Source organism: Aquarana catesbeiana, linkage group LG13, assembly GCF_042186555.1.
Source record: "Aquarana catesbeiana isolate 2022-GZ linkage group LG13, ASM4218655v1, whole genome shotgun sequence".
Classification (NCBI taxonomy): Eukaryota; Metazoa; Chordata; class Amphibia; order Anura; family Ranidae; genus Aquarana; species Aquarana catesbeiana.
In genome coordinates, this window is record NC_133336.1 from 59515986 (window position 1) to 59540435 (window position 24450).

Here is a 24450-nt window from a genome sequence, read left to right on the forward strand (position 1 = left end):
GTAAAATCTGTGATTTTTACATCTAACCGTGAATGTCCGTAACAGATATTCTTGGACAGGATGTATACAAAAAAACTAATTTTACAGAATATCCATGAATTTACTGACAGTTGCCAACCCTTAACCACTTCAACTCCGGAAGAATTTACCCCCTTCCTGACCAGAGCACTTTTTGCGATTCGGCACTGCGCCGCTTTAACTGACAATTGTGCGGTCATGCGACGTGGCTCCCAAACAAAATTGAATTCCTTTTTTCCCCCAGAAATAGAGCTTTCTTTTTGTGGTATTTGATCACCTCTGCGGTTTTTATTTTTTGCACTATAAACAAAAAATAGCGACAATTTTGGAAAAAAAACATTTTTTTACTATAATATAATTTCCCCAAAAAATATTTAAAAAAAACATTTTTTCCCCTCAGTTTAGGCCGATACGTACTCTTCTACATATTTTTGGTAAAAAAGAAAAATATCGCAATAAGTGTTTATTGACTGGTTTGCGCAAAAGTTATGGCGTCTACAAAATAGGGGATAGTTTTATGGTATTTTTATTGATAACTTTTTTTTTTTTTTTTTTACTAGTAATGGCGGCGATCAGCGATTTTTATTGTGACTGCGACATTATGGCGGACAATTTTGACATATTTTTGGGACCATTGTCATTAATACAGCAATCAATGCTAAAAAAATTGCATTGATTACTGTAAAAATGTCACTGGCAGTGAAGGGGTTAACCAAGTGGCGCTGTAGGGGTTAAGTGTGTCCTAGGGAGTGTATCTAACTGTGGGGGGAGGGGCTGTGTGTTACACTACACTGATCACCGCTTCCGATCACAGGAAGCAGAGATCAGTGACAGCGTCACTACGCAGAACAGGGAGATGCTTGTTTACATTAGCAAGTCCCTGTTCTTCCTCACCGAGAGACGATCGCGGGTATCCCTGTGGACATCGGGTCCACAGGACCCGCGGTCACAAAGCTCCCGGCAGGCGTGCCCACGAGCCACCTCTTAAAAGGGCAACGTAGAGGTACGGTAATCTGCCTGTACGTGCCCTTCGAAATTTCCCAGAAATGAGCAATAAATTTAATTGGCTGAAAAAAACGACTGGCTAACACTGCGATTACTTTAAATGTTCCCACTACACAAAAGAGTTATTGCAGCCTAACCAGAGACAGTGGTGTGGAAGGGTTGTGTACATCTTTGAACCAGAAATACAAAAAAAAAAATCCCATGTGAAAGTATTCTTATATGTATTTCTGTGTATTTAACAGTTTTCCTGGAGTCCAGCCATTAGCTACTTAGTGTTTACAGACATAGGGTTGATTTATTAAAGCTGGGGAGTGCAAAGAAACCAATCTGCTTCATTTTATTTTTTTTTGGTCAAAAGCAAAACTGAACAAGCTGAAGTTAGTAGCTGATTGGCCACCATGCACAGCTGCACCAGATTTTGCACTCTCCAGTTTTGTACTCAATGTGTGTTAGCTGCATTGTAGGCTACCTAAAAACCTAAGAGGACAACCTGAGCCATCATACTATTGTGAAGAAACAATTTGCCCCCATAAGTAAAGTGCTTCATACAAGAAGTCAAAACTGACTAAATGGGACATAATGGGTAAAGGGCATCTGTATGCATTTTAAGAACTTTATAGACTAGACCAGACATCACTAAATGGGAGGGGTATCTGTAATATGGGGGGGGGGGCAAATGAGAAGGATCTGTAAAGGAGTGTGGATCTGTGATGGAGAGGATCTGTGAGATGGGGGTGGAGGGGGCCTGTAATTGGGGTAGGAGGGATCTGTGATGGAGGGGGGTCTTTAAAAAGGGACACAATGTGATGGGACGGCCTGTAATGGGTTGGCAGGTCTCTGATGGCAGACTGTGATGTAAAAAGGCAGATGTGCTGTGAAGGGGGGGGGGGGGGCACTGAAGACAATGATGTAAGGGCTTGTTCACACTTGTGCAGAGATCTGTTTTGCTGCCCTAGCAAAACACAGGTATCTACAAGGGCAATAGAAACCAATTGTGATGTGCATGAGAGGCTGTGATGTGAAGGATCTCAGTCATCACTAATGACATTCAGACCTCCGCTGGAAGAAAATTTTACTGACTGGACCCCCGTGAATTCGAATTCAGTACCCCTGGACCAAATTATTAAAAGGTCAATCCACCCAAAAATGCTAGTTCGTGGAAAAGGTGAAGTCTACGGGTTGCAAAGTCAACCAATGGCCTTTTATTGCATCATGGATTTCCATAGCGATATGTCATGACCTGGCTTTAATCCCCCTCATCTTACGGTGTTTGGTATTCCCACCTTTATAAATATGTTCACTACAATATAAAATAAGAGTTCAAGGAGGAAAAGTGCAAATTTGAGTTCCCTGAGGAATCCATGAAACTGTTAAGTGGTTCCATCACAAACATGTTTTGGATGGACCGGGAACACCTATATTGCTTACCAATCATATTAAAGAAGGCATAGGGTATCAGGATAAACAATTCTATGAAAAAAAAAAAAAAAATTATCGTTTTAGGAATGAGTAACCTTAGAAGTGAAAGTCAAACTGTATGTGCATCGTGTTTCTTTTAGGTTACTCCATCCAAGGGTAAGTAAGGAAGAGGCCATAGTAGGCACACTTCTTTGTAAAAAGGCCAACAAAAGCCCAAACCAGACTAAACCTTCAGAGAGGCCCAAATTAATTCACATATTGTACAACAAACAATGTAATGTTTGCAGTACAAAAATACATAACATGAGGTTATTTGATAGCGACCATCATTAATATACAAAGTGAACATGACCAGAGGCAAATTGTATTGACATCAAATCTGTTTTAGCATAAGTGGAGGTGAAACATCGGTGTTACCTGTAAAAGAAAACAATATAAAAATGGTGATAAATCTTAAAAATATGATCCATGAATACACAGTATTAGACGTACAATGGTGCAGCTATGGATGAGGCACAGATATACACTGAATATCGCAATCACAAAAGGATAATGAACACGTGGCAATAAAAACTAAAAACTGTGGAGAGTAAAGGAAGAAGTAGATTCATTACTGCTACCAAGTGAAGAATAATAGAAGACATAGTTCAATTAGCACTGCACAAAATATGTAATGTATGTAGAAATGCATATCTTTATGGAGTTTAGTTTAAGGGTGTTTATTACAAAGACTATTCTCTAATCAGTGCAGAACCACTATACTTATTAGGAATACAGGAGATCAAGAAAATGCTCAAATTGTTAAAATCTTTAACATCCACTTAAGTAGCAGATTTGGATTGCCCGGCCCTTTAACTTAGTACGGTCTCTTCAGAAAACATAGGATCCATGGTGGCCTTCCTCAGAATCCATACACATTTCACCAAGTGGATCTCTTTCTGATAGGGAGTACTTGTACTGGAGTTGGGCCTAGAAACCTGGAGTGTTTTTCACTTGGGCTATTAAGTGTGAGTGATTATACCTTCTCTGTAGTAGTGAGGTTGTATTGGTGTAATACCTGGAGTATGATATGACCATTTACAGCAATGCCTAATGCAGGGTGGATTTGATTTAAACCAGTGAGGGGGAGGAGGAAAAAAAAAAAAAGGCTTGATTTAAATAATTTTAAAAAGAGCAACTGTCATCTGTCCTGCAGCGGCTTCTCCTCTGACCCACTGTTGACTCAGACAGTTCCATTCACCTTAATGGGACAGCTGGTGATGCGGCAGTGACACAACAAGGTGAGGGACATGGCAGCAGCAGGTGAGTGGATGCCCGCTAACAGGCGCTGCCATGATGGATCTGAAATGACAGGTGCTCTTTAAATGTAGGGACTCATTCTTGCTGGTAGTTAAGAAACCTTCATTTTGTTTGCAAATATTAAAGATTCTATTTAGAATAATAAGCCGTCAGTAAAACAGCAATATCAGAACTGAATCATACAGTTTGTAGTGTATATATTTGAAAAATAGGATAAACGAATATTCCTGAACTTTGTTTAATCTCATGGTTGCTGTGAAATTGTGTAAATGCATCAGTGCATGTTCTGAGCTTGGATTCATTGAATGAGTTTACTAAAAAAATTCATGCTGAATAAACACATTTTTTTTATGTATCTTAAAAAAAAAAAAAAAAAAGGATCTGATAAAAATCCAAACAAAATCTGATTAAAAATAAAAATCATTGATTTTATCCACCCTGACTTCATGGCATACGATCACATTTGTTATCTTGGTTTTATTTTAAACAGTGATCGCCCGTTTTGTCTTCTGTTGCATAACTGAAATATAATTTAATAAAAAATGACCCAATTAAAAAAAACCCCACTTACTACTCTACAATACAGCCAGTTTTCTTGACACAGGATAGCCTAATGAGGCAAGCAGGATTTTAAGGAACGTTCTAGGGAGTTAAGCATTTAAGGGACCCTGTCACCACTTTAAAACATTTGCATGTAAAAGCATGCAAAAAATAAGGTATGTTAAATGCTTACTTGCAGTTTTTTTTCATTTCCATAATTTTTTTTTGTTTACCATATATTCACTTGCAGTTTGCCTTGGAACTATAAACCTGACCATTCTAGATGAGTCACATCCCTAGTTTAGCCCTCTTCTTTCCTGGGAGGGTTTCATTTTCCGGTTCAGGTCCAGCTTCTCTGCCTCTCTACCACCCTTCACAAAACCTATGTAGCGACCAGGGGAGGGGCAAAGTGGAGTACTAGAAAGTGTCACTTGAGTGCAAGCTCCGAGTCTTCTGGGGCTGCCGACATATCCAAGATGGCGGTATCCATCATCTTATTTACAGTGGGGACGGAAAGTAATCAGACCCCCTTAAATTTTTCACTCTTTGTTAAATGATTTTAGCAAATAGCTGCAATATAAGTTCATTTTTTTCCTCATTAATGTACACAGCACCCCATATTGACAGAAAAACACAGAATTGTTGAAATTTTTGCAGATTTATCAAAAAAGAAAAACTGAAATATCACATGGTCCTAAGTATTCAGACCCTTTCCTGTGACACTCATATTTAACTCAGGTGCTGTCCATTTCTTCTGATCATCCTTGAGATGGTTCTACACCTTCATTTGAGACCAGCTGTGTTTGATTATACTGATTGGACTTGATTAGGAAAGCCACACACCTGTCTATATAAGACCTTACAGGTCACAGTGCATGTCAGAGCAAATGAGAATCATGAGGTCAAAGGAACTGCCTGAAGAGCTCAGAGACAGAATTGTGGCAAGGCACAGATCTGGCCAAGGTTACAAAAAAAAAAAAAAAATTCTGCTGCACTTAAGGTTCCTAAGAGCACAGTGGCCTCCATAATCTTTAAATGGAAGACGTTTGGGACGACCAGAACCCTTCCTAGAGCTGGCCGTCCGGCCAAACTGAGCTATCGGGGGAGACGAGCCTTGGTGAAAGAGGTAAAGAAGAACCCAAAGATCACTGTGGCTGAGCTCCAGAGATGCAGATGGGAGAGTTGTAGAAAGTCAATCATCACTGCAGCCCTCCACCAGTCGGGGCTTTATGGCAGAGTGGCCCGACAGAAGCCTCTCCTCAGTGCAAGACACATGAAAGCCCGCATGGCGTTTGCTTTAACGACTTTAGCCCCGGACCATTATGCTGCCTAAGGACCAGAGGACTATTTCCAATTTGGCACTGCGTCGCTTTAACTGCTAATTGCGCGGTCATGCAATGCTGTACCCAAACAAAATTTGCGTCCTTTTCTTCCCACAAATAGAACTTTCTTTTGATGGTATTTGATCACCTCTGCGGTTTTTATTTTTTGCGCTATAAAAAGGAAAAAGACTGAAAATTTTGAAAAAAAAAAAAAAAAAAGATATTTTCTACTTTTTGTTATAAAAAAAAAAATCCAATAAACTCAATTTTAGTCATACATTTAGGCCAAAATGTATTCGGCCACATGTCTTTGGTAAAAAAAAAAGTCAATAAGCGTATATTTATTGGTTGCGCAAAAGTTATAGCGTCTACAAACTAGGGTACATTTTCTGGAATTTACACAGCTTTTAGTTTATGACTGCCTATGTCATTTCTTGAGGTGCTAAAATGGCAGGGCAGTACAACCCCCCCCCCCCCCCCAAATGACCCCATTTTGGAAAGTAGACACCCCAAGGAAATTGCTGAGAGGCATGTTGAACCCATTGAATATTTTTTTTGTCCCAAGTGATTGAATAATGACAAAAAAAAAAAAACATTTACAAAAAGTTGTCACTAAATTATATATTGCTCACACGGGCCATGGGCCTATGTGGAATTGCACCCCAAAATACATTCAGCTGCTTCTCCTGAGTATGGGGATACCACATGTGTGGGACTTTTTGGGAGCCTAGCCGCGTACGGAGCCTCGAAAACCAATCACCGCCTTCAGGATTTCTAAGGGTGTAAATTTTTGATTTCACTCTTCACTGCCTATCACAGTTTCGGAGGCCATGGAATGCCCAGGTGGTACAAACCCCCCCCCCCAAATGACCGCATTTTGGAAAGTAGACACCCCAAGCTATTTGATGAGAGGCATGGTGAATATTTTGCAGCTCTCATTTGTTTTTGAAAATGAAGAAAGACAAGAAAAATTATTTTTTTCCTTTTTTCAATTTTCAAAACTTTGTGACAAAAAGTGAGGTCTGCAAAATACTCACTATACCTCTCAGCAAATAGCTTGGGGTGTCTACTTTCCAAAATGGGGTCATTTGGGGGGGTTTTGTGCCATCTGGGCATTCCATGGCCTCCGAAACTGTGATAGGCAGTGAAGAGTGAAATCAAAAATTTACGCCCTTAGAAAGCCTGAAGGAGGTGCTTGGTTTTCGGGGTCCCGTACGAGGCTAGGCTCCCAAAAAGTCTCACACATGTGGTATCCCCATACTCAGGAGAAGCAGCAGAATGTATTTTGGGGTGTAATTTCACATATTCCCATGGCATGTTTGAGCAATTTATCATTTAGTGACAACTTTGTGCAAAAAAAAAAAAAAAAAAAAAAAAAAGTGTCTTTCCCGCAACTTGTGTCACAATATAAAATATTCCATGGACTCGACATGACTCTCAGCAAATAGCTTGGGGTGTATATACTTTCCAAAATGGGGTCATTGGGGGGGGGGTTTGAACTGTCCTGGCATTTTATGCACAACATTTAGAAGCTTATGTCGCACATCACCCACTTTTCTAACCACTTGAAGACAAAGCCCTGACACTTTGTTTACATGAAAAACATTTTTTTTTTGCAAGAAAAATTACTTTGAACCCCCAAACATTATTTTTTTTTTTTTTTTAAAGCAAATGCCCTACAGATTAAAATGGTGGGCGTTTCATTTTTTTTTCCACACAGTATTTGCGCAGCGATTTTTCAAACGCATTTTTTGGGGAAAAAAAACCACACTTTTTTAAATTTTAATGCACTAAAAACACACTATATTGCCCAAATGTTTGATGAAATAAAAAAAAAATTATCTTAGGCCGAGTACATGGATACCAAACATGACATGCTTTACAATTGCGCACAAACGTGCAGTGGCAACAAAATAAATACATTTTTAAAAGCCTTTACAGGTTACCACTTTAGATTTACAGAGGAGGTCTACTGCTAAAATTACTGCCCTCGATCTGACCTTCGCGGTGATACCTCACATGCACGGTGCAATTGCTGTTTACGTTTGACGACAGACCGCCACTTGCGTTCGCCTTAGCGCGAGAGCAGGGGGCGACAGGGGTGCTTTTTTATCTTATTTTTAAACTGTTCCTTTCATTTTTTTAAATAATTTTTATTGTTATCTCAGGGAATGTAAATATCCCCTATGATAGCAATAGGTAGTGACAGGTACTCTTTTTTGAAAAAATTGGGGTCTATTAGAGCCTAGATCTCTCCTCTGCCCTCAAAGCATCTGACCACACCAAGATCGGTGTGATAAAATGCTTTCCCAATGGCGCTGTTTACATCTGGCGAAATCTAAGTCATGAAATGCTCGTAGCTTCCGGGTTCTTAGGCCATAGAGATGTTTGGAGCCACTCTGGTCTCTGATCAGCTCTATGGTCAGCTGGCTGAATCACCGGCTGCATTCTCAGGTTCCCTGTTGAAACAGGAGAGCCAGAGAAAAACACGGAAGACTGGGGGGGGGGGGGGGGGGGGGCATTCCCTCCCACTGCTTGTAAAAGCAGTCTAGAGGCTAATTAGCCGCTAGGATTGCTTTTACATGAAAGCCGACCGCTGGCTGAAAGGAATGATACCAAGATGATACCTAAACCTGCAGGCATCATTCTGGTATAACCACTCAAAGTCGTGAATGGCGTACCTGAAGACATAAAAATGGTTAACAATAAAACACAGTAAACTGTAAAGTATAAAAAAATTGCATACCTGAAAAGCAAACATGATAAAACATAACAATAAAACATTGCAGAATAGAATACAGTAAAAAAAAAAAAAAAAAAAAAAAAGCAGAATAGAGAGAAAAATAAAACTAATATATATATATATATATATATATATATATATATATATATATATATATATATATATATATATATATATTACACTTTTTTTGTAACTAAACTTATAACTGTAACCGGTTCCAGGTTCGGGTCTCTCAAAATGCGATGGCATCTTGGGAGACCCTGTGAAAGTGTGTCCTAGTCTGTGCAATGCTGTACCCTACGCTAATACTCAACTAGTGTATGGTAGCGTTCAAAACATTCACCAATGCAAGACCAGAATTGCCAGGACAGGAGGGACAATAATAGCGAGTGTCACGCCTATATCCGCGCTTGCTGCAGACACAACATCTTTTTTGGGGGGGGTTTGTTGGGTAGGGGTACTCGGGAGGACAAAGAAAATGCCTCTCATGCAGCCGACTGCATTTGGTTGGGGATGTGAATGGGGGAAGTACGGGCGCTGCAGAAGTGGTGGGTTCCCAATTAGGATTGGCGAATGCAGCAGGAAGGGCACTATGGGCACGACGGGCCTGTGTTTGTCTTCTTCTTGGTGGCAGCGGGACACTAGTTGTACTTGCCACCTCACCAGCTTGAAATGCACTTATGGGACTCGCCACGTCACCAAGTGTTACTGCAGTGCTGGTTTGACTACGACCGGGGTGTACTAGGTCGCTGGTGCTTGCCAGTTCACCAAAACGCTACCAAAAAAAACTGTTCAGGCCTGACTCTGCGAACGCTGCAGTTACGTGTTTAGAGTTTTGTGACAGTGATCGATCGATACTGCACTTGGGTGAGCTGTGCCGGGCGGAGGGGCAAAATGCAGGTGCTAGCAGGTATCTGGGCTGATCCCGCTAACACTGCTTTTTTGGGAACCCTAAACTGCTGGGGACGCTAGTATAGATCTGATCAGATATTGATCTGTTCAGATACTATACCACTAAGGGAGGCGTATGCTGCGTGCGTGGTGCCTGGTCGCATATCACCGCCGGGCGATCAGGGGGCTAAACCTTTATTCGGTAATAAATGGCGGGTGCCCTGACACTATAAAAAAATAAACGAACTAACCAGCGTCACCCGTAACAGTTATACAGTGATCAGTGGTGAAAGGGTTAACTAGGGGGCAATCAAGGGGTTAAAACATTTATTAGGAAGTATATGGGGGTCCCTGTCGCTATAAAACGCTGACGGCGAACCTAAATATTTACCTCCCTAACTATCGTCACCAGCGACACTAATACAGCAATCAGAAAAATTATCGCTAAGTGACACTGGCGACGGGGGGTGATCAAGGGGTTAAAACTTTATTGGGGGGGTTAGAGGGGTATCCTAGACCTAAAGGGGGCTAACAGTAACTGTCCCACCACACTAACTGCCACAAACTGACACCATGCAGTAATCAGAAGAAAAAAACTGCTTGGTGTCAGTGTAACCGGGGGGGGGGGGGGGGGGGTGTAATGTATGCCTGGCATGTTCTACTGTATGTGTTTGTGTGTTGTGCACTCACATTCCAGTCTTCTCTCGAGCCGAGGAGAGATGACATCATTTCCTCTGCCTTTGTGTACAATACAGAGGCAGGGAAATGATCCCATTGGCTGGGAGCGATCGCGAGGGGGGCACAAATGGATGGCCTCCCCCTCACCACCGATTGCCAGGGAGGATTTGACGAAGGACTCCAAGATAGAACTTTTTGCCCTTAATTCTAAGCGGTATGTGTGGAGAAAACCAGGCACTGCTCATCACCTGTCCAATACAGTCCCAACAGTGAAGCATGGTGGTGGCAGCATCATGCTGTAGGGGTGTTTTTCAGCTGCAGGGACAGGACGACTGGTTGCAATAGAGGGAAAGATGAATGCGGCCAAGTACAGGGATATCCTGGACGAAAACCTTCTCCAGAGTGCTCAGGACCTCAGACTAGGCCGAAGGTTTACCTTCCAACAAGACAATGACCCTAAGCACACAGCTAAAATAACGAAGGAGTGGCTTCACAACTCAGTGACTGTTCTTGAATGGCCCAGCCAGAGCCCTGACTTAAACCCAATTGAGCATCTCTGGAGAGACCTAAAAATGGCTGTCCACCAACGTTTACCATCCAACCTGACAGAACTGGAGAGGATCTGCAAGGAGGAATGGCAGAGGATCCCCAAATCCAGGTGTGAAAAACTTGTTGCATCTTTTCCAAAAAGACTCATGGCTGTATTAGATCAAAAGGGTGCTTCTACTAAATACTGAGCAAAGGGTCTGAATACTTAGGACCATGTGATATTTCAGTTTTTCTTTTTTAATAAATCTGCAAAAATGTCAACAATTCTGTGTTTTTATGTCAATATGGGGTGCTGTGTGTACATTGAGGAAAAAAAAAATGAACTTAAATGGATTTTAGCAAATGGCTGCATAACAGAGTGAAAAATTTAAGGGGGTCTGAATACTTTCCGTACCCACTGTATGTCTACATAAGGGAGGTTTTTACAAGCATATAAAAAAAATAAATAAGGTATATTAAACCACTTAAGGACTGGTAAGATTTGCCCCCTAATGAGCAGGCCATTTTTTGCGATACGGCACTGCGTTGCTTTAACAGACAATTGCGCGGTCATGCGACGCTGTACCCAAATTTATGTCCTTTTCCACCCCCCACAAATAGAGCTTCTTGGTGGTATTTGATCAGCTCTGCGTTTTTTTTGCACTATAAAAAACAAAAAGACTGACAATTTTGAAAAAAAAAAAAAAAAAAAAAAAAAAAAAAAAAAAAAGTAAAAACCCCAAAATGTCTTCAGTTTAGGCAGATATGTACTTGTATACATATTTTTGTAAAAAAATTGCAATACGTGTATATCGATTGGTTTGCGCAAAAGTTATAGCAGCTACAAAATATTTTTTTTTTTTTTTTAACTAGTAATGGCAGTGATCAGCGATTTTTACCGGGACTGCAACATTGCAACAGAAAGAGCTGACACTTTTTTGGGACCAGTGACACTTATACAGCGAACAGTGCTAAAAATAGCCACCGATTACTGTATACTGGCAGGGAAGGGGTTAACACTGGGGGGCGGTACTCTAAAGAGGCATTTAACTGCAGAAAGGGGGGGGGGGGGGGAGTGACTGGAGGAGTCAGATCGCTGTTCCTAATCACTAGGAACAGCAGATCAGTCTATTCTCCCCTGACAGAACAGGGATCTGTCAGTTTACATTGGCAGATCCCCGTTCTGTCTCTAAGGAGCGATCGCGGGTGCCCGGCGGACATCGCAGCCACACACATCGGCTCCTAGTGGTCTTAAAACGGCCGACGTACAAGGACAGAGATTCGCCCAGGAGAGCCAACCTGCTGCAGCTGGACTTTAAGTGGTAAAAAGTGTAACTCCACTTTTGCTTAGAGAAAAAAAAAAAAAAAATACATTATTCCCCTCTGGGTGATCTATGTAAATTGCAAGGATTATAACAAACTTTGTTGCAGATTCCTATCTTTTGTTGTTCTGAAGAAATCCCTCCGTGTTACTCTGTGCCGAGTGGGTCTAATGGGAGTGGCTGCATAATTATCAGTCAGCTGTTGCAGCTGCAGGGCACTAATGAGGAAATCTGCTGGGCCTGCATCCCTTTAGACATGTACCCATTGGGAGTATCTCACCAAAAATGACATTTTTGTTGCAGGGGATGCCTGAAATCTGACTTGTATCTTAGGCAGATTCCTGGGAAAATTGGTGAGTCAATCACACAAGCTGGAAATTATATTTCTGGGGCGTGTCCAGTACACTCTGTGTACAGAACACCTCCATGTAGTCATATAGCACTACATTTTCAGAAATTTACAGCGGCTGCAAAATGAAAAGTAAAAGGTAATTTCTAATTACAATACGATTTGTAGTGCAATTATATGCGCTATATTTTTTCTTAGCTTTTTTTTTTCCCCCACGAAAGTTGACATACCCTTTAAAGCACATAATTTTGTTGACATGAATGGTCTGAGGACGGTCTCCATGGGCTAAAGTAAAGCTGAACTAAAAGTCTCTCAATCAATATTAACCAATTAACCCTTATTCTGTTAGCATTCGTAAATAGATAAGACGATATGTTCCATTTAGCTAAATTTTTTTTTTTTTTTTCTTTCATTTCTTCAGTTGCTTCTTGGTTTCTGGCCTATATAAAAATGATGTTGTACATCCCATGGGCTCTCTCAGCTAAGCACACCCTTGTGTCTGCATGCCTGTGCCAAGGGCAGATGGACTCCAGGAAGTAAACACTACATGAAATCTCTGCCCTTACTCAAGATGGCAGCAACTAGAAATGCTAGAGGGGTGTTTTTCAAAGTGACTTCTCAACAAAATAAAGCATCGAAACATAGATGGTTGGGAAGTTTGCTTTGAAAAAAAATTAATGAAATAGTGTTTTCAGTTTGTGGTGCTCAGATACAGTTAAGCTCCACTTTAAGGTTATGGTGGAAAAGTGTTATGGGGTAAAAATTACGTTTTAATTCAACTTGACCAAATTCAAAAATTTGCTGAACATTGGGGTAGGAGGAAAATAAAGTAGAACTATAAAAAAAAAAATTAAAAAGGCAAAACCCTCCCCCTTCAGATAAGAGTAAGGGAGGGTTATAACCCCTGTCCGCTATTTTTTTCCCCCCTTTACTTTGTCTTCTAGCCAAAACAGGGAGTGAGGAAAGCCCTCCAAAGTGAGGCAACCTGGTTGTCACCAGAACTAGTGTCCCCATTGAAAAATTTCCTTTATTCTTGAGCTGGTGACTTTTTTTTTCTTTTTTTTTTTTTACTGTCACTTTCAAGAACGGTGAACAGGACAAATAGAGAAGGTGAATTTACCTAACAGAAGCACAGACAGCAATAAAAACCCAACAAGGGTTCCAATCCCTCTGCACTCCGGAACTAAAAAAAGGTTTTGCTTTAGTTATATTTTAATTGTTTACAACAAAGTTAGTCATGTGCCACATGTCTCAGTATTGGAAACTTTTCAAACAGGGTCTTCTCTAAGAGCCCTTGCACACTGGGGCGGTTTGCAGGCACTATTGCGCTAATAATAGCGCCTGCAAACCGACCTGAAAGTGCCTCTGCTGTGTATCCAGTGTGAAAGCCCCGAGGGCTTTCACACTGGAGCGGTGCGCTGGCAGGACGGTAAAAAAAGTCCTGCCAGCAGCATCTTCGGAGCGGTGAAGGAGCGGAGTGTATACCGCTCCTGCCCATTGAAATCAATGGGACGGCGCGGCTATACCGCCGGCAAAGCGCCTCTGGTATTTAACCCTTTCTCGGTAATAATAGCAGTGTTTTACCGCCGACGCCGCCCCCGCCCCAGTGTGCAAGAGCTCTAAACACTACCACAATATGTAATGGTTACAAAAAACAAATGCTCCCACGTGTGTCAGACCACTTCAATAACCAAATCCTGGACATGAAGCAGGATTCGGTTATTACTGGTCAGTGTATCAGACAGCAAAGTTTTGTAGCTGAACCATAAAAAGCAGAGTCGATTGTATTTGCAGATAGATATTCACACTTCTGCTTACACAAAGCTCAGCATTCGGAAAAACCAAGGTTTGTGAGCTTGATTGAACTGATAAAGCATGGAACAAAAAGAGGAACGAAGCCGGTGCCAGCTCCCATAGCTAAAACTGGAGAGTGAATAATAAAAACAGCAAGCGCACTGCATCTGTAAGAGAGGTTACCTGGGAACTGGGGTTTGCACCTGGAGCTTGGTGTACTCTATATTCCACGCATGGGGATCATGTTTTTCTACGAATCGCTTTGCACTTTCAACCGTGTTCTGAAAAGAGAAAACGACATCATGGAGGGGCAGCCCAAGTCTATAAATTAAAAAAAAAAAAAAAAAAAAAAAAAAAAAAAAAAAGATACTCGTCTCATATTAGGGCTCAGTGGCTTAGCTAGACATTCTTTCACCCAGGGCAAAGACTCAGCACCCATCATTAGAATCCCATTTTAAATCAGTCCCCCCCCTTTTTTCAACACCCCACCTTACATTATTCCCCCCTTTAAATCAGAGCCCCCCTCCCTTGCATCAATTCACCACTTTACAACAGAGTCCCCTCCCCCCCTTTACATCAGTATGCACCCTTACATCAGAGCCCTCTCTTATATCAGCGTCCCACCTTAAATCAGTTCCCTCTTTATATTAATGTCCCCCCTTACATCAGTGTCCCTCCTTAAAATAGTGTCTTCCTTACATTTGAGTGTCCCCTTACATCAGCATGCCCGCCCCTTTATATCAGAGTTCTTCCTTATATCAGTGTGCACCCCTACGTCAGAGGAGCCCCCCCCCCCCCCCCCCCCCCCTCACCAGCAAGGTGTAGCAGCTTAGCAGGAGCTGAGAGGAGGGGCAATTCTATCCCCCTACAGGAGGAGGGAAGAGGTTTGCAGAGCTCTAGAGCCCTCTCCTAGGCAGTAGTATTACAGTCCCAGCAATCCCTGATCTCTCACTACACAGAGCCGTTCTTTGAGCCGCAGTCGACAGTGACAAGAGCAGCTGAAAGATAACTTCTGTGTTACTATTACTATCAGTATGTAGGAACACAGAAGTTGACAGTAATAGTAACACAGAAGTGATCTTCCAGTTGCTCTTGTCACTGTCGGCTGCCACTCAAAGAACGGCTCTGTGTAGTGAGAGATCAGGGATTGCTGGGACTATATTACACTCCATGTAAGACGCAGGAAGCAATCCCCCAGTGCTGACATCACAGTGCCCTACAATCAGTGACAAGCCATCCGATGGTCCTTCCTAGTCCACCTGTCATCTGTTAATGTGGAGGAAGAAATGGCCGAGCTCTGCTCTACCGGTCCAAGGAAGGTCTTACCTTACTCACTCCTTCCTCCTGCACACACAAACCTCCCAGGAAGGTTTGCAGCAGTCATTCAATAGAACGATGCCGGGAGAAGGAGCGCTGCACTGGTAGGAAGGAGAAGAGGAGAGTACCACATGCTGCACTGCCTCCGAGCTCCCTCCTCCTCTGCTCGCTCACTACTCCTGTTAGTGACAGCGTCGTCCTCCTCAATGTGGCGCTCGAGGCACATGCCGCCCCTCCCCCCTAGTTTCGGCCCTGTTAGGACTCATTAAAACTGGCAGATAAAAAAAAAAATAAATAAATATCTGCATTTAGACATGTATTTTCTACATAAAAGTATAGGCTTTAGCCCTGCCAGCAAGAATCACATGGCCAGATAACATGCTGCATTTAGAGGCGCATTCTCTGCATGAGGAAAGATCCTGCATAAAATATGCACCTAAGTATATGTAAAATCTACAATGGTGTCCTACTTTTTTTGATCGCAACTTAACTCAGCTCATTTTTATGTAGATGCAGCAGTGTATGGGCTCATTGATTACTATAGTGCTGTGCTTAGATGCGTTAAAAGAACAAAAAAAAAAAAAAACGGCCGTATGCAACTAAACGCATAGTTTTTTCCTGCTTGTGTGAATGAGCCCTTAAAAAAGGACTCCTTTTTAAGGGTTTAACTTACCTCCATTAGCATGGCTACAGTCATAGGGCCAACACCACCCGGCACAGGAGTGATGTAAGATGCCTTCTCCTTTGCGTCTTCATATGCCACATCGCCAACTACACGTTTACCAGAGGGCCTTGAAGGATCTAGAAAAAAAAAAAAAAAAAATGATAAAATCAATTTAGTAAAACTACAACTTAATAAGGCAAACAAATACACCAAAGGCAATCGTACAAAATGTCTCTCACTAAAACTTAAAGCTAAACAAAGGCCTAATGGGTTGCTATTGAATATACACTTTATTGCCTGATCTCACAAATGCGCTTCTGGAAGAATGGTCAAACATTCCCATAGACACACTCCTAAACCTTGTGGACAACCTTCCCAGAAGAGTTGAAGCTGTTATAGCTGTAAAGGGTGGGCCAACTCAATATTGAAACCTATGGACTAAGACTGGGATGTCTTTAAAGCGAATGTGCGTGTATATTTCTAGACATAATCTTTGTATGGTAAAAAGACAAAATGTGTACAAGTTAATCTGCCCGAGGATATTGTTTTATTTTTTATTTTAATGAGCGGCTGTTCTTGTGACCGAAACTGGTCACACTGCATAGCCAGGCAGGTGACCCTCATTTCCCCCTCCCATCCATCAGCAGCTCAACTTTCTATGTTTGCCTCCAGCAGCCTGCTCACTGTGGGGGAAAAAAAAAAAAAGTCAAGTGCAAAGACTGAGCGACTTTGAAAAGGTCCAAAACTGTAAGAGGTAGAGGACTAGGTCAATAAAACTCCAGCTCTTGTGGGATGTTTCCATTCCCAAAGTAGAAAGAAAGGCGAATGGGCAACAGGGTCATGGGGGAGAACAGAGCCAGACAGGTCAGGAAACCCATGCTGACCTGTGTTCACAGCCAAAAGTGCCTTGCAACAGGCAGGTAAGCATCAGAACTGGACCACGGAGCAATGGAAGAAGGTGGCCTCGTCCAATGAATTCAAGAATGGTTTGGGGGACACAGTAATGAGTTTGAGGTCTTAACTTTGACTCCAAATTCTCCAGATCTTATATCCCAATCTAATATCTTGTAAATGAGGTAGGACTTGGACGCGTGTCTTTTTTCAACCTCACCCATAACTATATGTAGAAAGGATGGGGAGAATCAGACTTCAGGGTGCCCATTATATGGGGATACGGAGCCCCAAATTGTCAGATGGTCTACAGGCCCTCCCTTTCCTGCACCAACACTCACTTGACCTCTACTACTTCCTTATACTGGTTTCACATGCCGAAAAGTAAAATACAAGGCTTCCAAGATGGAAAAAAAGTTAAAGTGGAACACCAGGCATTTTCTGAACTACTTAGATTAGACCAGCTTGGCACAAAATAAGTATATTCCATACCTGATGGGCCACCGGGGATGCTGCACATTACTGTAGTAGTCAGCACTGCCAAAAACAAACAAACTGAGCATGTGCAGCCCAACTCCAAAGGCTCTGTCTTATCTGGACTTGTCCAGGGGGGTAGTGCAGGGAGGGGAGGATCGGTGAAGATATATAAAAGTGTAGCGCTAAACTGATTAAATTGGTAAATATCAACTAACAACCTTGTAAGGTGAATCGTGAAATATCAATAAATCAATACGAACGTACAGACCATAAGAACTATTAACCTAAACAAAAGAACACATAAATATCACATATGACATGTGCCTGATAAACTGAATAAAAAATAATCATGTGTACAAAAAGTCCGTGTAAATTCTATAAAGTCCACAGTATATGGTGAGGAAAGAGAAAATCCAATTCACCACAATGGTGTATCACATATGACATGTGCCTAATAAACTAAAAATAAAAAAAACATGTAGATGAAAGTCAGTGAAAATTCTGTATAGTCCACAGTATGTAGTGAAGAAAGAAAGGATCCAATTCACCACAAAGGTATCAAAGTGCAATGGATAATACTGTGCAGTATTAATACATCAGTGCAGTAAAGCCCCCACCAAAGCAGATATGAGCTTACCAGATAGTTTGAACTCAAAAGAACGTATGTTCTATGAGTCAAACAGGCTTGTATATTAAGCTGGCAACCAGGATGGAATCTTGAGGATCCTCTGCAGTTAAAACCCAGGGTGTCCCGAACCTTTATAGGAACTTGGTCTAGATACAGGGTTAATTGCACATCAAATATGTACGTGGAACAAGGAAAAAAGGGAACCACATAGCATAATTCTGTATAAAATGCTCTGTGTAGCACCTCCTCTTCTGGGGTTCCCCACTGGTGCTCTCAGCTCCTCCTCTGATAGAGGCTCAACCCAGGCGGTCACTGCACAAGTACATTTGTAAGGGCTTGTATTCACTGGTCTGCAGTTCAAAGGTCAATTGTAAAAGTCTGTAAGCAAATTACAGAGGCATTTGTATAATGACTTTTGCGAACCAGGCGTTTCCCCATCTGTGTACTTTAAGCTCGCTGAGGGGTGATGACGAAAGATTGAAGAAACAGCCTTAGTGCCGGTTCACACAGGGGCGAATTGTCAGGCGACCTAGCCGCCTGACAAGTCGTCTCCCGTTCTGTACTACGGAACCGTTCTAGTTGCGTCGTTCCGACTTAGAAAAAGGTTCCTGTAGTATTTTTGGGGTGACTTCAGGCGACTTGCATTGACTTCTATACAGAAGTTGTTTTGCAAGTCGCCGCTGAAGTCATGTGCAGGTCGCCTCATGCCGCCCCTGTGTGAACTGGCACTAACTGTCTTGTTGTAAAATGAGGGAGGGAGGATGGGTGCGACCCCACTGCTTTGCGCACACATGTGTATGTAAGCAGCAATTGCACGTTGGGTATCACTGCAAGCATTGGAGTGAGAGCAATAATTCTAAGGCCATCAATCACAGGTAAGGATGGACATGTTTGATATCCATATACAGAACGTAGCCTAATATTTTACAAATAAATTGGTTACTGGGTACAATATTGGGTTTGTGCACACTAGAATTCATCCTAGTGCATTTTTGACCGAAAAAAGTTGTGCAAATATGAAAAAAAAAAAAAAAAAAAAATTAAAAAATGCCAACAATGCAAACGTTAACATTTGTGGAATGCGAAGTGGTTAAACAAGTCCAGTTAGAATTCTTCTCAACACACTAGGGCTGAAACAATGAAACCAGCATAATCAATTATGAAAATAGCTGTCAACTATTGTCACAATAGATTAGTTAGCCTACATACAGAATGCTTATTTGTTTACATATCAGAAAATACAGTGCAGTTCAGTACACCAGTCATACATGTCAGTAAATGCCTGGGAACTTGTAAAAGGTGAATGTGTGAGGAGCAAAGCCTCATGGGGCATGTAGCCCTCGGCAGGAATAGGAAATGAGTAATTCTAGAGGCAAAAGTTTTTTTTTTTTTTTACCTTGCTATAGGGGGCACTCTATAGCTTTGCGGCTTGCTATTAGGGCACTTTGAAGGCAGGAGGAGCCAGAAGCACTGGTGGGGGATCCCAGAAGAGGAGAATCAGGGCTGCTCTGTGCAAAGCCATTACACAGAGCAGGTAAAGTATGACAAGTTTGTTGTTAAAGAAATTGTAAAATGGTGGATTTTTTTTTTTTTTTAAGGGCTCTGTAGAAGGAAGATCAGCATCTGAACCCAGACGTTACAGGCCGATAGACTGGAGGTAATAGAAGGCATTACATTTAACCACTTTCCTTCTCTCCTATAAAAGAGAAATGATGGCTGGGCAGGACTTTTGTCGATCAGGGTCGACGTCAAAGGGCGTCCTCCCAGCCCACGCCTGGAGCCACACTGATTTGGGTTATTGTCACCAGAAAAAAACAAAAAACAAAAAAAAACAAAAACAAAAACAAACAAAAAAAACAAACAAAAAACCACAACCCAACTAGAATTCATCCTAGTGCATTTTTGACCGAAAAAAGTTGTGCAAATATCATGGTGGTTCAATACCACCAAAAAAAAAAAAAAAAAGCTCTTGTTGTGTGAACAAAATGATAAAAATGTAATTTGGATATCGTATTGCATGACTGCATAATTGTCCTTCAAAGTGTGACAGCGCTGAAAGGGACACAGCACGACCCCAATCTTGGTTAAGAGCCAATGATGTGGCCTTTTACCCATGTGATCGGCTGTGTCCAATCACAGCTGATCACATGTAAACAAGGATTGGCCGTTTAATCAAATCTCCCCACTGACAGAGTGTGATGAGAGGAGAGCCGATTAGCAGCATCTCCTCACAGGGGAGACATATACAGATCACCATTCCCCCGATTATCAGTGACATCAATCTGTGCCACCTATCAGTGCAGGCCCATAAGTGCCCATTAGTGAAGGAGAAAAATTACTCATTTACAAAAAAAAAAAAAGTTTCACAGTATAAATTTAACCCCTTCTAGTAGTCATTATCTGTTTCTACTATAAAGGGCTAATTTTTTTAACTTCATCATGACAGGTGATGAGGGGAGTCTGTCACACATTGCAATCCTGATAAAAAAAAAAAATCTGCAAAACAGTGTTTTAGGTCTTTACATTTATTTTTTCCTTCTTTAACTACTTCCAGACCGACTCACGACATATGTCGGTACTTTGAAAAGGATTATAAAATGTTATGGTAGCAGCTAGCTGCCATAACCCCTGTATCCTCTTCAGTGAGCGGTCCGGTTTCGGCTAAAAGTGGTCTCTACGGCCAACTGCCGTTCAAGTCATGCTTTTTTCTCTATTACAAGGGATGTTTACATCCCTTGTAATAGGAATAAGAGTGACCCCAAAAAAAAAAAAAAAAAAAGTTAAAGCGCCCCATCGAGCTCACGCACAGAAGTGAACGCATACGTGAAAACGGTGTTCAAACCACACGTGAGGTATCACCGCGATCAATAGTGAGAGCAATAATTCTAACCCTAGACCTCCAACTCAAAACTGGTAACCTGTAAATATTTTAAATGTCGCCTATGGAGATTTAAGGGTAAAAGTTGGTCGCTATTCCACGAGTGTATGCAATTTTGAAGCGTGACATGATGGGTACCAGTTTACTCAGCGTAACATCTTTCACAATGAAAAAAAAAAAAAAAAAAAAAAAAAAAGCTAACTTTTTTTTTTTAATTAAAAAAAAAAGGCAAGTTTTGTTTTTTCTTTTTTAGAAAATAAAAAATAAATAAAAATCAAAGTGCGCGTGTAAGACCGCTGCGCAAATACGGTGTGACAAAGTATTGCAACGACCGCCATTTTATTCTCTTGCAGAGCTTAAAGGATGCTGCACCGCAACCAATGCTTGGCTTGCGGTGCAGCATTTCAATAGAAGTTTTACCCTTAGAAGACACTGCTCTGCTGCCCTCTGAAAAGTGATCCACTGCACATTGCTTCCAGAGAACTGTAGACATTGTCATCTATGTGAAAGAGCTCTACAACCAGAAAACAAATACGGTAAATGGTATACATTACAGAAAATAAAAACTGGTAAAGCTCTTCCGGCATAAATTTCTCTGGTGCCAAAGGCATAAATGAGCAGAAGAAAAAAAATATAAAACATTTGTCCCCACTTTTTACCAGTTATCTGCTGACCTGTATTAGTCTTCTGAATGTTCTCCATGTCACCTTAATGTCCAGTGATCTGCAGCGTAAACAGGTCCTACACTGCCTTCTGACCGATTGAATGTGAACAATCACCACACACCGAACTCAACAGAGCTCAGTAACCAAAGAACAAGAACTTCTAGTACTACTGTAAAACACAAACTAGGTTCATAGAGACAAGTGACCTTGAGTGTAAAATTACACACTTGTAAAAAGAAAAATGTGTCAAATGAATAATTTACAAGCAACACCACTGTCATCTAGGAGGACTTTGACAAAAACAAAAAAAAAAAAAAAACAAAAAAAAAAACAAAAAAAAAAACAAAAAAAAAAAAAAAAAAGTAGCCACAAACACCACTTTTTATAAATGCAACAATAAAAATTAAAGTACTTCAGTTTACTTGTGATGCTTTACGGAATTTGGGACATTTGCCCCCGGTCCATATTCACCTATAGCAATCCATTCTGCCAGGGGACTGCAGATTTCTTATTGGGTACAAGGGGAGTGTGAAATAGTGGTGTATTTGTTATATAAAAATACATAAAATAAAAATCACACACACTACATGGTGCTTGAAAAGTCTACAAAAATGTAATACATTTGTAGCAGTTAAAACACGCCTATTAAAATAAATGGAGAGCGAGTCTTCTCCCATGTGACGGAACTAGCAGACAAATTGCTAAGCCCCAGCACCCTCACATGACTGAGGTGGAGATGTCCACACTTAAAGGGTTAGTTCACCTTTACCACAAAACTGCCTATGCAGATAAGGTGCATCTGTAGACAAACTGTGCAGCTTTCACTAAAGTTGAATAAAGCCCTTGCTACAGGTGTAGGCCAATTACCAACCTTATAATAAACAGTAAAGTGCAGCGCTAAATGTATATACAGCATATAGGATCCTGACAAGAGTAAGATCCTACCATGTGACTTAACATAAATAAGTGAGCAAAGTGACAAATATGAAAAATTCCAATGATAAAACGATCAGCATATATTACAAGTGCATGTGAAAAACAGGAAAATTTGTGGTGCAGCAGAGGCAGTGAGAGGTATAGGCTTTCTTTCTTCTGTTTTCATCTGGTGATCCAGCCAACTGACTGTTAAAGCTGCTGGTCCTGTATTGCACCCTCGGTTTTGGGAGACCCTAATCCCTATGCTGGGCGAGACTGCCGTAATAGCAGTCATCGCCGTCCGGTAAGCTGAATATATATACTGACTTCATGGTGGATCATCTACTGGCGTTTTTTTCTTCACGTTTCTCTTGGATGGGTGCTTTATATCAACCTGCGGATAGAATATCCCTGTTTGGACTTTTTTTCAGATCTTTTCCTGTTTTTCACATGCACTTGTAATATATGCTGATCGTTTTATCATTGGAATTTTTCATATTTGTCACTTTGCTCACTTATTTATGTTAAGTCACATGGTAGGATCTTACTCTTGTCAGGATCCTATATGCTGTATATACATTTAGCGCTGCACTTTTCTGTTTATTATATGCTTTGGAGTCAGATACTGGACTTTTAGAGTGCTGGCAGCTTTTGATTTTCCTTTTGTCATTTTTTTGTTTTTTGGTTTCTGAGCGCAGCTTTTACCCTTCGTGGTTTTTTTATATATACAATTACCAACCTTATGAAGCCTGACTGGAATACTCGCAGGACGTGGCCAAGTGAGGCCTACTGGTTACTGCTCACCTCCACAATCACAGGAGTGAGCTCTCAAACGCTGAGTTTAGAGCTACTGCCTCAAAAAAAAAAAAAAAAAAAAAAAAAAAAAAAAATCAGAGAAAGAGCTCAATCCTGTAATAGTGGAGGTGAGCAGGGACGACTAGGCCTCACATAGCAACATCCTGCGAGAATTCCAGTCAGGCTTCATAAGGTATATAAATGGCCTACACCTATAACAAGGGTATTATTCATCTTTAGTCAGAGCTGCACAGTTTTAATCTACAAACATCCCTTACCTGCATAGGCAGGTTTTTTGTAAAGGCGAACTATCCTTTTAGGCAAAGTATATACTAGATCTGCACAACTAATCGTTAAAAAAAAAAAAAAAAAAAATCGTGATCTCAATTCAGCCCCCCTGACAATCTCTATTGCAGAGTTTGCTGATTCTTTTATATAACAAGTGGAGAGACTTATCTGCTCACTCCGCTGTCAAAAGAAAACATCCAGGCAGTCTGCCAAGTTTTTAACATGAAACATTGTAACCAACTCTTCCTTCTTAGATCAAAGGGATAAACTTCTGTGTGAAAAAAATCCAGGCAGTCTGCCAAGTTACTTGGAACCCCCAAAAATATATATATATTCACACTTTTGTTCCCCTAGGGAACAAAATGTCAATTGCTGCAATATTTTGTGTCACACTGCATTTGCCCAGCGGTCTTTCAAACGCAATTTTTTGGGAAAAAATACACTTCAATAAATATAAAAAAAAAAAAAAAATCGTGATTCTCATTTTAGCTAGAATCGTGCAGCTCTAGACTATATAGCAAGTTTTTTTTTTTTGTTCAACCCAGAGGGCTGAACAGAAAAAAAAAAACCCGTACATATTGCCATGCTAAAGCTGGCTACACATACAAATTTTCCTTTCAATTTACCAAAACCATATGGAGGTCAAACCTAAATACTTTTAAAAATGGAATTCAATCAGGCAGGCCATTGCACTACAAAAGTTTAAAGGTAAATGAAAAAAAAAAAAAAAAAAAAAAAAAAAAACCCTGTATGTGCAGCCAGCTTAACATATTTGATGTTAGTGCAGTGATCTGCCCCACTGAGCTATTGTATTCTGACAGGGGGACCCCTCACCCCCCAACCAGAACAAACACACTGATCAGATGCTGGTTTTACAGCATGCTTATTTGGACAATTTTTGGCCCGTGTGTACCCAGCTTTAGGCCCCTTTCACACTGGGGCGGTGGGGGCGTCGGCGGTACAACAGCGCTATTTTTAGCGCTGCTGTACCATCGTTCTTGCAGCGGTATTCGGCCGCTAGCGG

At 41.2% G+C, this 24450-nt stretch overlaps 1 protein-coding gene across 1 annotated transcript in view; it reads right to left on the reverse strand.

Moving 5' to 3' along the window:
* Positions 1–24450, reverse strand: part of MTHFD1 (methylenetetrahydrofolate dehydrogenase, cyclohydrolase and formyltetrahydrofolate synthetase 1) — a 146830-nt gene that overhangs the window by 87059 nt on the left and 35321 nt on the right. Inside the window, exons 9-10 of the mRNA XM_073609414.1 lie at positions 15899–16026; positions 14092–14189 (exon numbers count right to left, since the gene is read on the reverse strand). Of these exons, the coding sequence (XP_073465515.1) occupies positions 14092–14189; positions 15899–16026 (226 nt within the window). The remainder of the gene's footprint in view (positions 1–14091; positions 14190–15898; positions 16027–24450) is intronic.